Source organism: Astatotilapia calliptera, chromosome 19 (assembly GCF_900246225.1).
Source record: "Astatotilapia calliptera chromosome 19, fAstCal1.2, whole genome shotgun sequence".
Taxonomy (NCBI): Eukaryota; Metazoa; Chordata; class Actinopteri; order Cichliformes; family Cichlidae; genus Astatotilapia; species Astatotilapia calliptera.
In genome coordinates this window covers 29612655-29625433 of record NC_039320.1, presented here as the reverse complement: position 1 = coordinate 29625433, position 12779 = coordinate 29612655, and the positions used below count along the sequence as shown (strand labels likewise).

The 12779-nt window shown below is 42.7% G+C and overlaps 1 protein-coding gene across 3 annotated transcripts in view; it reads left to right on the top strand.

The window, feature by feature from the left end:
* The first annotated feature begins 3269 nt into the window (after window positions 1–3269).
* Window positions 3270–12779, top strand: part of baz1a (bromodomain adjacent to zinc finger domain, 1A) — a 37792-nt gene continuing 28282 nt past the window's right edge. Inside the window, exons 1-7 of one of the 3 annotated variants that reach the window (XM_026151608.1) lie at window positions 3270–3396; window positions 3711–3850; window positions 8127–8405; window positions 8527–8688; window positions 8769–8864; window positions 9271–9358; window positions 9445–9567. In XM_026151608.1, the coding sequence (XP_026007393.1) occupies window positions 3738–3850; window positions 8127–8405; window positions 8527–8688; window positions 8769–8864; window positions 9271–9358; window positions 9445–9567 (861 nt within the window). In that variant the 5' untranslated portion in view covers window positions 3270–3396; window positions 3711–3737. The other 2 variants (XM_026151606.1, XM_026151607.1) reach the window with 2 other exon arrangements.

The following is a 12779-nucleotide window of genomic DNA, read 5'->3' as shown; positions in this document are numbered from 1 at the left end:
CTGTGTAATATGTGTAATATATTACTTGTTTTGACTAACGACCCCAAGAGTGTTCACAACAAAGATGGGAAATACCTCGCACATGCACAAACATTTGACATGCATACAATTTATTTGCAGAATATAATGTCTTTGATATGTTGCTGCTTAGAGTGAAACCAATAAGAAACCAGTAAAACCAGCAGGTTTAGGAACAGCTTCTTCCCCACAGCTGTCACCGTACTGAACTCTGCTGAACCTTTCCATCCACACTCACTTAACCCTTCTACACTCCTCCTCCCCCCATCCCTCCCAGTGACCATGATCAGGACTGTCATTCATTCTCAACATTCACCATATGCTCACATTGGTTACTGCTATAGTTTAGGACACTGACATAACATAGTCTCTGTTATAGTGCTCACACTGTTCACTATTATAGTCTGTCAGAGCTCTGTGCTTCCACTGCTGTAGAGCTCTGAACAGCAATATAGAACATCTGTATGCTATAGAGATCATCTGTATATACATATACAACATTACATCTGTACATTTGTCTGCAGTTCATCTGTATATTTGGTCTCTACTTAACTTATCTGTATATAATCTGCTCCTATTGCACTTACTGCTTAGATGCAAACTGTATTTCTTACCCTGTATTTATACATGTGAAATAACAGTAAAGTTGAATCCTGATTGTTTTTGTGATTTGGCACTATATAAATAAAACAAAACTGATATGAATTCAAATAAACCAAATTTTGAATTGAATTAATTCATATATAGTGTAAAGGACCATGCACCCAGCGAGCAGAAAGGCCATGACACACACGCAAGAAAGCGAACAACACCAACAAAAACAGGGAAATGGGCGGCAGCAGCAGAAGCATTCAGGGAGATGAGTTTCAGGGTGCTGTCTCAGTGCAATTTCCAGCCTGAATCCTCCTGTGGTTCTTGTGCTGACAGAGTTAGAAGAGAGAAAAGACAGAAAGTGCTGCCCACACCTGTACAAGCTTGGTATAGGTAAGTGCATCAGGACGTGAGGCGTGGTTGATGATATTTGACAAGTGTCATCAGTTACTCTGAAACTGTGTAATCAATATATACTAATATTGTAATAGTATATTGTCAGATTAGTGTAGTACAGTTGTTTAAAACTGTAAGAGAAAACAGATGCTAGTAATCATCAGGACCACAAAAGCACTGTTAACAAAACTTCCTACATTTGCTCTTCTAATCTTTATTTATAGCTGCATGTCACAAAAATACAGTTTTCCCCCTGATTGTTGTGCAGTTATCATTTTTATCATACTAGGTCATACATACCAGTGTACAACAGATCAGACAGCTACATAATGTCTTACTTAGCTAGTATTTCGCTTGGTCAGCCCAGTAAAACTAAGTTTTGAAGCCCTTATTTCTGATTTAATATTGTTGGTATTCCTGGTTAATAATATGTTTCTAACCTGTCTTCTGTTTAAAACACTACTAATTTTCTGTGGATAATCCACTACTATGTTTTCATTCACAAATTCATATGATCTAAGTGTGCGGATAACATACAGTGTCATTCTTCAAAAACATCTAACCTTTTACACGTGCATGTCTAACTTATGCGCCGATATGGGCGCGGCTAGCGCATTTTGCCGACTTCCGGGAACTAATGCGAGGAATTAACCATGATGACGCGAGCCTCCCTGTGTAGCTGCGGAAAGGGGGTGGGGGGGTTCATAAAGCCTGGTTGGTTGGCAGTTACAACATGGCAGGTCAGCGGACCAACAGCCTTTGAGGAAGACAGGAAAACCCTCCCACCAAGACTCTGGATGGTGCGTTTGGGTGAAGCAAAGCAATTCAGTAACAAAGTCTTTTAATGGTTTAGTAAGCGGTTTTCTCTTACTTGCTGTTGCATGTTCTGATCATGCTCTGGAGTTTAGTTTAGTTACAGTTTTTGTTTTTATGAGTATTTGCTTTATTGCTTTAATCATAGTTCATTGCTATAATTCTGAAGTAAATATTCTTGGTAGAATTTCAGCCGCTCAGCCGCACAGGCTGCCATTTTTATACGTTTACTATGTTTCTATGCACTGTGTTTATCTCCCAACACTTATGTTACTATGCAGCCACGGTGATTTATATACATCGAAAATATGGTGAGACACTGTCAAGGACATCTTAACAATGTGCTATTTTAAATTTATTTTCTTTTAACCCATTTTAAGTATGTTTTTCTTTGTTAAACTGTACATTTAATAAATGTAAAGGCTTGGATAAAAGTCATTTGTTTGAGAAAAAAACACATTTTGTGTCTGTGTCACTGGGTTCTTTGTAATTAATACTTTTCTATACAGCAAATAATAACAAATGAGAAAAACGTAGGTAAAAATAATAATAAGTTGTTGCCCCCTTTGAACCAGTAACAGCAATAGAATCAGTGGACCAAAAACTAGACAGACAGATACTTTATTGAGCCCACTGCTGTTACAGCAGCGTGATAAAGAGTAAAAATAGTAAAGTCTACAATGAACAACAAATAAATAACACAGTTAAAATAAAAGTGCCACATGCTCCTGGTAAGAACTTTATACGATGAGATTTATAGGAATGATAAAAAACAAAGAAATGTAAAAATGAAGTTAGTTAAAAGCAGTAAAAGTAAGACTAGCATTGTGTAAATGATGCAAAGTGCACTAAATTACATGTACACTATAAATCTAAGAAATACAGCTGCATGAAGGTATAGTACAAGAATACTTTTGGGATCATCTGAATGCATAGTTATTATACAGCTTTATAGAGATATTGAATTTACAGATTCAATATCTATCCAATATCCTCACTTATGTGGAGGCAGCGGAGAGTGAGCGGCGGGCAAGGCAGAGTCCGGAGAGCTTCCCTCAGTCTTTGGTGGTGCCTCTGCTCCACCTTGCTGCTTTGCACCAATGCTGCAGGCTGACAGAGCTCTGTGAGGACGTCTTATAAAGGTTCTTATAAAGAACCAAGCAGAATCAGTCTGGGGGAGAAGGAGCTCTGCTGAATCACAACTGTGGAGTAGAGACGGTGTGATGGGTCAGGGAGAGCGGTTTGGAACTATTTGGAAATAATTCATTCAGTGTCCATCATTTGTTCTTTCTTCTGATTTTCCTGATTTCATAATAACACTTACATGCTTACGTACTACTTTAATAACATTTCAGATGCAGTATTTATATTTGTAACAGACTAATTTTAAATGGTGGTGTTAGTACTTTTATTTTGGTGAAGAATGCAGATTAAGCGAAACCGTAATATTTCCCAGCTCTTTGTGGGTCCGTGAAGTACACGAAAACTTGGTCAACAAGCCGCCAGTGAGCGGCTTTTCAGCCCGGACTTCTTCCTCAGATTGGACGGCGTATTATCGCTTCTTTGTTACACAACTCGGTAAAGACCACCAGAAGCGTGTTTTTAAGCTGTTCTCCACTAGGAGCGAGTGGATGTGGGCTTTGTGATTTTTATTTTACTCTCTAAGAGTTGAGTGTGTCGATTTACACGGTGAGGAGTACACTTCCATGTGGTCAGATTATCAGCGCGTCTAACAAAAGACCCGCTCACCTCCTCTTGTCTCCTACCACTCGGTTAATCCCCGCCGCGTTCACAGTCCGGGTTCCGGGTTTACTTTACTTTGAAGTGTTTGGTCAGAGTTTACGTCTGATCTTCGGATATTGATATATCCAGTTTCCTTCTTATTTTCTAAGTGCGGCCGGTGGAAGCGGAGCTGAAAGATGCCGCTTCTCCACAGAAAACCTTTCATCCGACAGAAACCCCCGGCGGACCTACGACCAGACGAGGAGGTGTTTCTCTGTAAAATCACGCACGAAATCTTCAGGACCTACGAGTAAGTACCTTACGGCCACTTGTCTCACCTGGAGGGTCCTTTAAAGAGTCACTTGAACTGAAGTTTGAACGATGTCTCATTGACAGTTGGTGCTTAGCAAACTTCCAAACAAGATGAACAAAAAACAACTTTTGTCCTGAAAAAACAAAACAAAAAACTTTTATGGGCTCGGGCGGGGGGATGCATGCCCCCCTTCTCCCGCGCCATTAAAACGTAGGTTAAAGCAGGTAGTCGGGTATGAAGGTGGGATTTGGCAGGTGTAATGTTATCCAAGTCAGTTAGCCAACTGAAGCTAAAGTGGGTTAGCTGGGTAAGCTAACACTGAAGCTGTCAGTGAGCCGGCGGTTAGCTCAGCTAGTTTTAGCAGTTAGCTTGATGTGGTGAGGCTCGGTATCCGTTCATAGTGTAGGTCTGTTGCACCCACCTGCTGAGGTCCAGCGCACTAAGAGTGCTTTTTAAGAGCACACATGAAGTTTGCAAACTCACTCGGTCATTTTCCCGAGCGGAAAAAATCAAAGAAGTTCTCTGTTTTTACTCCAAACTGAAGTTAAAGTTCCGCTAAACTCGACGTCAGTCTGAAGAAACTCGGGCCAAATGGACCGTGGACGTCTTCAGCTGACAGCTTCAGTATATAGTGGTACATGTTGGGTGAGTGTACTCAAACATTATGTGTAACTTTATACATCTGCTCCACTGTAACATAGTGGCAAACATGACGCGATACGTCACAACTTCTGTTTTTTCTGACAGCTTTAGCAATAAAAACGGTGTAAAACAAAAGGTGGCACACCTCAAATTTCTATTCAAGTAAGACAAACTTTTCACTTTGTTTCTCTGTTTTTATATAGAGACATGCTTACTTGTTTTGGCAGAGAGTTGAAATATGTGCAGATTGTACTAATTCTTCATTTGATGAAGTTAACATGGTGTACTCACTGACTACATTTACATGCACACTTGTATTTCTGAGCATTATTCATATTGGCATACCGTGCAGGTCTTAGAGGAGCCTTTGTTATGACATTGACGAAACTGAAAATTACTTGTGCATATAATTATTATGATAGATGGATCTGCTGGTTTGTTTTCTAAGATTAGCGCCTGCATATTTGTATCCCTGGTTCCTACGTGTTGAACAGTTCCTAATATTTTAACTGCCTCTAGTTAAAAGTTAAAAAGCCAAGTATGGTTCAAAAAGAGGTTCACATTCTGTGGACGTCTTCGCACTGAAAACCAAAAGTGACTACAAGGCAGTTAACAGATGTTGCATAATTGATAAAGGCAAGCTTGGGCTTCCAAATGTGCGGGGGGGTGTTGTAGCCTAGAGAGACGATCGGGAAAATTAAGTTCAAGTAAAACAAGAACATACAAAGAATGTAAAATTACACTAAAGAAGGAGCAAATATATCTGTCCACGTATGCGACTGATGGCACACCCGTAACCTGTATCACTTGTGTTTATTACGCTCTCTGTACAAATGTTCACTCAGTTTTAGATCAGGTTTAGTTTGTTGGGAACTGTTCTCCCTTTCTGGGAGCTAATCAGATCATTTGATTAGTTTTAATCAAGTAGATCAAGTAGCGATGCGCTGCCCGGTGTAGGAGGAACTAAGTAGATTATTAAAATGTGCTAGATTTACAAACTAGAAAGAAACAGAGTTTACTAAAGAAACTTACTTGGCCAGTCTCTCCTGCTACATTTTGCAATTCTGGATTTTAATATATATTTTTCATTTGTCTGAGACAACATTGCTTTGGCTTTAGTAAGGGATACCACCCTCAGTCTTACTTTGGATGTTTGCCTGCTTCATAACAGTTAGTCCGTACTGTACAAGCCTGTTCTACAAAGCAGAAGGTTGAATTATCCAGATAACTTTACTGTTAACCCTGGAGCTTTCTGGGCTTCGAAGATGCTTCAGTACTTCCTGAGGTGTAGCACTTTGGAAACATATGGTTCCCTAATGTTTGGGGCAAAGACACTTTTTATGTATTTCTTTCTTTCTGTACACCACCACAGCCTTTTGTAAATCAATCGATATCATGTTGAAGTGCACACTTGCAGTTGTTGTGGAGTCTTTAACTTAAAATCTAAAGTGTCTTGAGGCGACTGTTGTGTTTTGGCTCTACATAAGTAAATTCATGTAATATTCAGTGTCTGCCTGAAGTCTACAACCAGTTTCCTCCTTTGCATCGGTGTGCTAGACCTTTACTGCATTCAGTTTTGTATTTAATAATGGAGAAGTATGTTAGGCTGAGATCAGATGACTGACTTGGCCATAACATAGAACTTCTAAACATGCTGGTTTTCTATAGAAAGCTTTTTTTTGGGGGGGGGGGGTTTGCATACAAATTATTTCAGAAAACCACCAGGGTCAATCTTATTAGTACTCTGAAAAATGTAGAAATGTTTAGCAATTAATGTAATGCTCAGTGCTTTCAAAGTCAAATTAAAATGGGGATCTTCAGATTCCAACATAATATAAAGATTTCAGGTTGAGGTTCCAGAAAGATCGTGTTACTGGAAGTGCTTCCTTTCGGCAGATGATGTGAAACTAGAGCTTTTTGGAGAAGGCCTGTTTATGTTTGTTGACTGAAGAGAGATGCACACAACCCACAGAACCCAGCCTCCACAGTGAAACACGGTGGTGGAAGTATCATACTGTGGAGAGATCAGAGCTGGAAATCTTCTTAAGGTGGGAGGGATCAAGAAGAGAGAATGATGGGAGAAGACTTTGAAAGACAGCCAAAGCGGGTCTGTGTCGATGCTTCGTCTTCCAAAATGATGACGATACAACAATCCCCTTCCCTCCTGGTGAAGAACTGCCTGCAGAAGGACAAAGTGAACATTACTCACTTGCTTCAACAAAGTGCTGAACTGAATGTTTGGCAGAGCTGTGTTAAAATCTGTTTAATAATCTGTTAACAGCTCATTAACACTTTGAGTCTAGTAATGCTGTCCTCATGTATATCTGGTGTCATTATCATTTGCACTGCAGATGCAGTCCGGTCTGTTTTGCAGCATTTAGATGACTCTGAGCAGAGAGCATTACGCTTTAGAGTTCATCTGCTCCCCATCAGCAAACACTAATGGCCCAGTTCCACTGGCAGCAGTACACAGCCATCCTATAATGATGCCTCCACCATGTTAGACGAGCTGGTGTGCGTTGGATCCTGAGCTGTTAGACTCAGTCTCCATTCTTTGTCTCTCTGTGGTTTCACAGAACTCTGCATGCTTTCACACTTGGTGTGACTTTGACCTTCATATGGATCCAATCTTCACCAACATGAAATCAGCTTGAACTGTTTTTGGTTTTTACCCGAAATTTTAAACTATCTCAAACTGTGGAGGCTACACTGCTATAAAACAGGCAGACAAACGGATTCTATTAAATACTTCCTCCCTTCATACTCTCACATCACTCTCACTCTTCTGCAGCAGCTGTGTTGTTTCAGTCCATATTATGTGGTTCATCCCTTGTTTTTCTCATAATATAGTTTTATCATTCTCTGTAAAGTCAGTCCTTCTCCTGCCAGTGTACTTATCCATAAAAGTGACTGGTTAGATGTTTCCTTCCACCCCTTTCACATGAACGAGCAGAGAAACCCTGGGATAGCTTAGTCAGTTGATCACCGCCTTCATGTAGCTGCGTATTCTGATGGCACGTGTTAGTGAAGTGAATCCAAAGAACTGGACCTGTGCATGTTGAACTCGCTTTGTAGTACAGGGCTCAGGTTGTTTCAGTGGTCCTGGATGTTGCTCCTGATTGCTCTGCACTGGACTGTCTTGGTCTGCAGCTGATGGTGTTACTCCTTGTTTTGAACTGTAGATTTGGTGTGACTTGAAATGCCACTCTAACCAAGACCTGAATCAGGTGAAGAACTGATCCACTCCTTTGCAGTGAACCTACCAAGCCTACAGAACAAAACGAGGACAGCCATCACCTGCTGGAGTCCATTGGTGGAGTTGGTACTGGGATCAGTAACTGACTGAACAGCAGTTGACAGCCAAATAAATAAAATAACTGTGTGGGGAAAAACTTTAAAATAATTTCGACCAGCATATGATGGGGGTCATATTTGTCAATCCTGCCTTATAGAGAACTGTCTGCAGGGTTCTGGTCTTTGGATAAGTTCTGAATGTCATACAGGACAGTGAACGAGATGAGAGGTACTTGATGTGTGTTTGTAAACATTCTTGGAGCTTCTAGAAACTGGACTGGAATATAAAGAGGCTGTGTGCGCCTTAATATCTGATTGTGACCCTCCTCTTCCTCAGTGAGTTCTTTGAGAGGACCATTCTGTGTAACAGCTTGGTGTGGAGCTGTGCTCTGACGGGGCGAGCGGGACTCACTTATCTTGAGGCAGTGGAGAGTGAGCGGCGGGCAAGGCAGAGTCTGGAGAGCTTCCCTCAGTCTTTGGTGGTGCCTCTGCTCCACCTTGCTGCTTTGAGCCAGTGCTGCAGGCTGACAGAGCTCTGTGAGGACGTCTACACTTTTGTCAAAGACCGGTTCTTTCCTGGGGAGGTGGTGGACGTCAGTGGATGTAACGGAGCCAGGTACACATTTGAAATATATCCATGTTTGTGTACTTACAGATTGTTAGCCTCCATCTTTCTGTGTTAAAGAGCAAAGGTGAAACCAGGTGGAGTGAGGTCATTTTCTGCTTTTGCTTTTCAGATATGTGTGTGAGATCCTGCAGGTACACCTGCCTGATTCCAGTGTTAGTCGAGCACCAGATGTTAACGGCCACGGCAAGATGGCTGACGATGACACGATTGTCATCAGTGATAGTGATGACGAGCACAGCGCCTTCCAGAGTTCCACAGTACAAGTCAATGGGTCAGTAGGTGAAAGGTCATGCCAATGTTACGATCTCAAGTTATTGAAGTGTGATCTAAAGTGTGTGTGTGTGTTAGCAGGAAGAAGTCTTTGAGTCCATCAGTGTTCAAATACACAGTGAGGATGATGAAGAACAAACACAGCGAGCCATTCACTGTCAAAGCCAATCAGATCAGGTGAGAAGCTCCCAGGTACAACCATGGAAAGTATTCTCATAATGCAATAAAATAACAATCTGCTGCGTTCAACGGGGTAAACGTCGTGGTGCATAATACTCTGTGAAACACAAATTTCAGAGCAGGGAGAACTTACAAGCTCTGTGTCAGACTCTTAATCCTAAATCGATGTGATATTATTGGCACTTAAAGATGTGGTGTGAGAGGACTTCCTTGTCTGTTCACTGTTCAGTGCTGGAATTATCAAGTGTTTTGTTCCATATCTTGACTATACATGTTGTAAAGGTGAAGCATGACACATTAATAAAACTGATGTGGGCTGAGTTGGAGTGGGAATGACTGCGCTCAGGCACTGATGGGAAAGTGGTTTCTCATTGTTAAACTAATTGATTTATTTTGTATTAAGTCGCAAGAAAAGCGCTCTGTCCAGAGAGAGACTGAAGCTGCTCTTCAAGCAGCACTGCGAGCCTCAGAGTGGGATCGTCACACTAAAGGTGAGAATATTACTGCTAAAGTCAGCATCTGGTGCAGCTGCAGCACCCTAATCACAACCTTGCTGTCGTCTCTCGCTGTGTTTCAGCCCTCCTCCATGGCAAAGTACCAGCTGTCTAAACAGACCTTCTCTCAGTTCTTTCCTGACGAGCCCCCACTATTCTCCTTCAGCCCCTCTTCTAAATGTGGAAGGCGTGACTCACCCGGACAGGTACGTATGAGTTATCATGCACTGGCATACAGTAGGGTTAATGGGGGGTGACAAAGGATTAACGGGGTCCTACCCTGAAGCCGGGCTTCAGAGTCTGATGGCTGGCTCTTAGCCCCTGGGGCCCAGCCAAAGAAGCTACCTGGGTCCCCTCTCCGGTGGGCCCACCGTCCACAGGAGGACCACATATCCTCAGTTGAAGGTCGATGAAAGAGTTTGTTTGTATCCTAGATCTGAGGTTATATGTCCCAGTTACTCTGGCTCTTTAAGAAAATCTGTGGCAGAAAGGTGAGTCCACGTGTTGGTCAGCCCTCAGATTCAGGAGGAATGGTCCCATACAAATGCAGGGAGAACTTGGTCTGAATGTCTGCTGTATGCTGGACTTGTTCCCAGTGGACTTCCAGCTGCTTGTCACAGGTTCTGTTTAGGGCAGTTCGATATAACGATATGTATCGCATGACGATATAAAAACGTCTGTCGTTTGTTTCGTGGTGTCGCAAAATAAACTGTTTACAGCAATATTTTTTCATGTTCTGATGTCACTGTAGTGACTTTATTAATTTCTTAAAGTTCTCTCTTTCTCTTATATTTAATATAACCACACTACGGACAGACAAGCGCCTGTTTGTACGTGTTGTCGTTAGCAATAGTGACGGTAAAACCATCGCGTGGCTCCGCCGTCCACGTGTTTGTTTTCCACGTAAACCTTTCACCATAAAGCTCAAGACGCTGTTGAGACTTTTGCATGTAATTCAGTTTATTTTGAAGAGTGTGCAGAGAGTTTACGGAGGAGAAGCAAAAAAGAGCCGTCAGGTGCTAAAAAATAAACCTTAGACTCAAACTTTGAAAGAAAACGGCGGCCGTTACAACTTGCGTCTAAAAATGTATCGTTTCATGCATCGGTCAAAACACTCGACTCCAGCTGCACGACGCCCAGCTGGAAACAACTTCACGCAAGTCGAGCTGCCCGAGATTCACAGAATTTACAGAAAATGTTAAATTTTTGTGATTTATAGCGTTGCCAGGACGATAAATGTCTTGTATCGGGATATGAGATTTTGGTCATATCGCACAGCCCTAGTTCTGTTCATAGTTTCCATCAGCAGGTGTGTAACCAGCTGTTGGTGGATCTCCACTTCAGTAGTTTCAGGATTTCAGCTTTGTTTTCGTGCATAGAATAGAATTCAACTTTATTGTCATTGCACATGTCACAAGAACAAGGCAACAAAATGCAGTTTGCATCCATCCAGAAGTGCTTTAGCAGTAATATGGATATATTGCAGAGTATGGATCTATTATAGGAATGTTACAATGTACACGGTATGAAGGCATGTTATGAATATACTATAACTACACTCAACAAAAATATAAACGCAACACTTTTGTTTTTGCTCCCATTCCCCATGGGATGGACGTAGAGACCTAAAATTCATTCCAGATACACAATATAACCATCCCTCCCAAACAGTGGTCACAAATCAGTCCAAATGTGTGGTAGTGGGCACATCTGCTATATTGAGATAATCCATCCCACCTCACAGGTGTGCCACATCAGGATGCTGATCTGACATCAGGAGTAGTGCACAGGTGTACCTCAGACTGCCCACAACAAAAGGCCACCCTGGAATGTGCAGTTTTTTGCACTATTGGGGGTCTGGGGACCCAGAACCGGTCAGTATCTGGTGTGACCACCATTTGCCTCATGCAGTGCAACACATCGTCGCATGGAGTCTATCAGATTGTCAATTGTGGCCTGTGGAATGTTGGTCCACTCCACTTCAATGGCTGTGCGAGGTTGTTGGATATTCGTGGGAACTGGTACACGCTGTCGTATACGCCGGTCAAGCACATCCCGAACATGCTCAATGGGTGACATGTCCGGTGAGTATGCTGGCCATGCAAGAACTGGGACATTCTCAGCTGCCATCTGCCCTGAACAATGTGAACCATGATTCATCCGTGAAGCGCACACCTCTCCAACGTGCCAGACGCCATCGAATGTGAGCATTTGCCCACACAAGTCTGTTACGGCGACGAGCTGGAGTCAGGTCAAGACCCCGATGAGGACGACGGGCATGCAGTTGAGCGTCCCTGAGACGGTTTCTGACAGTTTGTGCAGAAATTGTTTGGTTTTGCAAACCAATTGTTCCAGCAGCTGTCTGGGTGGCTGGTCTCAGACGATCTTGGAGGTGAACCTGCTGGATGTGGAGGTCCTGGGCTGGTGTGGTTACACGAGGTCTGCGGTTGTGAGGCCGGTTGGATGTGCTGCCATATTCTCTGAAACGCCTGTGGAGACGGCTTATGGTTGAGAAATGAACATTCAATGCACGGGCGACAGATCTGGTTGACATTCCTGCTGTCAGCATGCCAATTGCACCCTCCCTCATTGCTTGTGGCATCTGTGGCATTTTGCTGTGAGACAAAACTGCACATTCCAGGGTGGCCTTTTGTTGTGGGCAGTCTGAGGTACACCTGTGCACTACTCATGATGTCAGATCAGCATCCTGATGTGGCACACCTGTGAGGTGGGATGGATTATCTCAATATAGCAGATGTGCCCACTACCACACATTTGGACTGATTTGTGACCACTGTTTGGGAGGGATGGTTATATTGTGTATCTGGAATGAATTTTAGGTCTCTACGTCCATCCCATGGGGAATGGGAGCAGTAACAAAGGTGTTGCGTTTATATTTTTGTTGAGTGTATGTACAGGCTATAGCTGTAGTGAGTGCACAGGCTATGGACAGGTTATGCGTATGAAAACTATACAGATTTTAGATATACAATTGTGAGTTTTATTAAACAGTTGTAGAACTATAATTATCACATTGTACAGAATGACTGTCTGTACAGCATTACAGTAGTGCAGTTTAGATCAGTGAGAGTGGCTAATTTCCACAGTGGTTATATAAAGTGCTGGTGGTTGTGAGTGGTGGTTCAGCCCATGTTATTATTGTGTGTATGAGTTGTCCATTTGTTTGTGTCCATTCTCTGTGTGTGTGTGTGTGTGTGTGTGTGTGTGTGTGTGTGTGTGTGTGTGTGTGTGTGTGTGTGTGTGTAGGTGGTTGTGGGTGTGGGTGTGTGTATGTCCAGTCCATGAGTTTAACGTGGGTCAGATGTCAGGAGGCAGAGTTCAGGAGTCTGACAGCTGTGGGGAAGAAGCTGTTCCGGTACCTGGTGGTCTTAGTCCGGAGGCTCCTGTGGCGCCTCCC